This window comes from Schistosoma mansoni (genome assembly GCF_000237925.1).
Source record: "Schistosoma mansoni, WGS project CABG00000000 data, chromosome 1 unplaced supercontig 0094, strain Puerto Rico, whole genome shotgun sequence".
In the NCBI taxonomy this organism is placed as follows: Eukaryota; Metazoa; Platyhelminthes; class Trematoda; order Strigeidida; family Schistosomatidae; genus Schistosoma; species Schistosoma mansoni.
In genome coordinates this window covers 735,751-739,261 of record NW_017385991.1, presented here as the reverse complement: position 1 = coordinate 739,261, position 3,511 = coordinate 735,751, and the positions used below count along the sequence as shown (strand labels likewise).

Below are 3,511 nucleotides of genomic sequence, written 5' to 3'. Positions count from 1 at the left end.
CTCTTCGCAACTATGCCCAACTATCTGCTGGGATCACCGGGTAAGTAATAGTGAGGTTAGACGCAGAGTATCAGAGAATGATGGTAAATCAGTTGATGAAGTCATGAATCGTCATCGACTGAGATGGTTGGGCCACGTGTTACGTATGCCTGAACACCGATTACCACGATGCGCCATGCTGACCAAACCAAACACGGTATCAGTCCTTGAAGTCACTAACTTCTAGTCTGAGCCATGTTAGTAGATGCAGATTACTTGGTTGGGGTCCGCGTGACTATTGTAACCAATGGTTGGAGACTCTGTGTGATATGGCTCAGAATCGATCACAATGGCGTAGGTGTATACACTCTTTATCTTCCCTGCGTAGGTGTATACACTCTTCATCTTCCCTTAAACCTTGAGATTAAAATTGCCTCATATCTTTCTTCCTGTACTATATCCTTATATACAACTTTTCTTTTATATATTACCAACACTAAATTAACTACTATGAATTCGGTGTTCATCTTGTTGTGCTAACGAGGTATGGCAACTTGGACCGATGAATATATGTTCCTGGTCCTACATTGTAGCTGACTGACTGACTGATTTAACACCGAAATTCGTACACGAGCATTCGAGTTGCTAGAGTTCAAAACTTTCCAGCGGCACATATCCCTCTGCCTTGTACGAAAAAACTGAACCTGATAATTTTAGATCACTCAATAATTATAACCCCATTTCTTTTATGTGAATCACATCAAATAGTAATATCTAATCTATTATGTTAAAAAAAAGCAAATTGATAAACCATATAAAATTACAAGTTTAAACATGTTGTGTAACCTAGATTCATTTATGTACATACAAATAGACCGAATAAAATGAAAGAAATTTCAATTAAGGTAGTTTATATTGCTCATTTAAGTAATGAGAGGAGCACAATCATTGTTGTTAGTCCATTAACACAAATAGGTCATATATATTTATAGAGAGAGAGAGATTATCATTGATTTAGGGTGTAACCACTTTGTAACTAGTTGGTATATCACAAGTGTATTATGAATTTCAATAGTTGAAGTGATAATTCAAATTATGAAAACTTTTTAAATCTTACGTCAACACCTTAATTTACTTAGTAACTATTTAGTCTAGTTGTTCTTTTATTTTTGTGATTTCTTTCTTATATATCAAATGAGCAAATCAATAATAATCTGCTCAGTGAAAAAAAACGAAGTTCATTACAATCATTTTTACAAATACTTTAGCAATTTTTAACAGTATCTTTTTTCTACAGGATGGGGTTACCAACCCCATACCCAACCCTCCTTCTTTACCCGGGCTTGGGACCAGTAACATATCTAGAAGAGATTTAGGCGGAGTATTGTAGGATAAAGTGAATTCATTTAATCAATTTTTATCTCTAATTCACGTATGTACTGATTTGTATGGATAAATAAAACCTTTTATAAATGTAAATTTCTATACAGTAACATATAAAGTCATCCAGTTGATACACTAGCAAAGAGTAACTATGAAAACTTTTCGTATCAATCCTATAACACTATAACTGTAAACAATATCAACAGTCTTTTCTTGTAAGAAATTAAAGAATAAATATTCAACATCAGAGCAACTTTGCTTAGATAAATACATTAGATCATCAGTGAAATTGTTACTACCTAATTTCTAGGGGTCCACGTGAATACTACCAAACTTGTAGTGAAAGAGAACATGAGTGGGGACAATCAAATGCACACAAGCACAAATTACAGTCTATCTCACTAAATTCTGATAACCATACAGTAAACATTTAGTGTTGTTTGTTTGAATCTTCCCATCGATGTGTTAGGACTGCAACTGGTCAGTCTCTAATTGGCAAATGTGCATACTGTGCGTATTGCCTCGATATAGCCTTAATTCACGAGCATTGTAAGCAAAGATGGATAGTGGCTAGCAGTGGAATCCAGGACATGCGTTTCGTCCTATTTGGAACTCGTCATCTCGATGTAACAGTAAACAGTTAAACTATCAATCCATTGTCTTAATCTTAACTGTTCCTTCTTTAAATATCATTCCGTCTTCTCTGATTTCATTGTTCATTCACTTTCGTACCGATTGCGCTGCATTCCTGTTCTTTCCTTATCGATCTTCTGTCAAAATACATTCTATGTCTGACCATCACCATATACTACTTATGTAGATACAAGTAGACCACACTACAGATTTTCAATCGTTATACAAATAACTGATGGTCTTTGACAACGAATTTCTCATGGTAGAACGCTTTAGTGCACATGTTGTAAATCCGGAGTTAATAAGTAATTACTGATTTTATTTTTACCAACTAACTAAATACTTCTATATGTTATGGAAAATCTACAAGGCTATGTAGATTTCAAGTCGGTGACACGTGTTGTCCTTTAAGTGAAATTAGGACCAGGTTGTTTTGAAGATATAATTTCTGCCAAACTTTTATGCTATGAAAGTAGGCAGGGTGTAATATTTGAAGTCGATTTTCATCCAAAAATTGCACTAATTAGATAACTACATAATATTTAACAGTTGTTTTGTTTTTATATAGAAAGTTTCTAATTAGGGCAACTTCGTACATTTGGTTCTCTCGATGAGCAAACACCCTTCATACTACTTAGTCTGAATTATTTGATTGAACTTTAGTCAATTAGTATGATTGAATGACTGTCGTTTACTGGATGCTATGATGATCGTTTCACTCTTGACATGTTTAAACTCCTTCAGCCATTGTTCCTACATAAAAATGTACTCAACATTTTGGATATTATTTTTAGGTGAGTATATGAATGTGGTAGCTCCTTCGGGGGCTACTGCAGGTCCCAAGCCCAGATAAAAGAAGAGGGTTGGTCATGGGGTTAGCAACCTTATCCCGTAGAAAACCAACTCGCTAAAAAAAACACTAACCAGAAAAATTATTCAAGTGGTGTGTAATTTGACATCTGTTCATTAGTTTTAAGTTGACCTACTCAAATTTAAAAACATTAATGTTTATATTATTGATAATAGTTTTATAAAACTCTTCCCTAAACTGATTTCGTTCGAGTGAAGGTATCTTGCATCGGTTAGGATTCACTACGGTTAATCAACTTGTCATTTATATCTTTTAAAAGATATAACGAACTCGTTTACCATTAGAATAACTATTCCTGTTTTAATTAGAGATGAATGGTAGCTTCAATTGAAATTCAAAATGAATGTTTGGTTCTATTTAGAATATGTTAACTTGATGTACCTAAATCCTTGAATTGATATTCACTTCGAGACAATCAATATACGAAGTACATATCACCGAAATAGACTGATCAACTGAAATCCTAAACATCAATGGGGAAGATTCAAACAACGTAATACAAAAGGGGGTTTTGTGGAAATTTTAGTAATTCTTTTTTATATAGTTGAGATCACCAGTCAATTGAAGCTAGACGACCATGGAAAACCTGGAAGCACTGGACGGCTGAGGAGTCCCACAATAGGAAGAAACGGCCGTCCAGGATCC

General features: G+C 34.5%; 1 protein-coding gene across 1 annotated transcript in view; it reads left to right on the top strand.

Moving 5' to 3' along the window:
- Positions 1 to 863: 863 nt before the first annotated feature.
- The window catches only part of Smp_164730 (growth hormone secretagogue receptor,putative), a gene marked incomplete at its 5' end in the record, with an annotated part of 5,314 nt that continues 2,666 nt past the window's right edge, over positions 864 to 3,511 (top strand). Inside the window, one exon of the mRNA XM_018791723.1 lies at positions 864 to 884. Coding sequence (XP_018645139.1) covers positions 864 to 884 — 21 coding nt within the window. The remainder of the gene's footprint in view (positions 885 to 3,511) is intronic.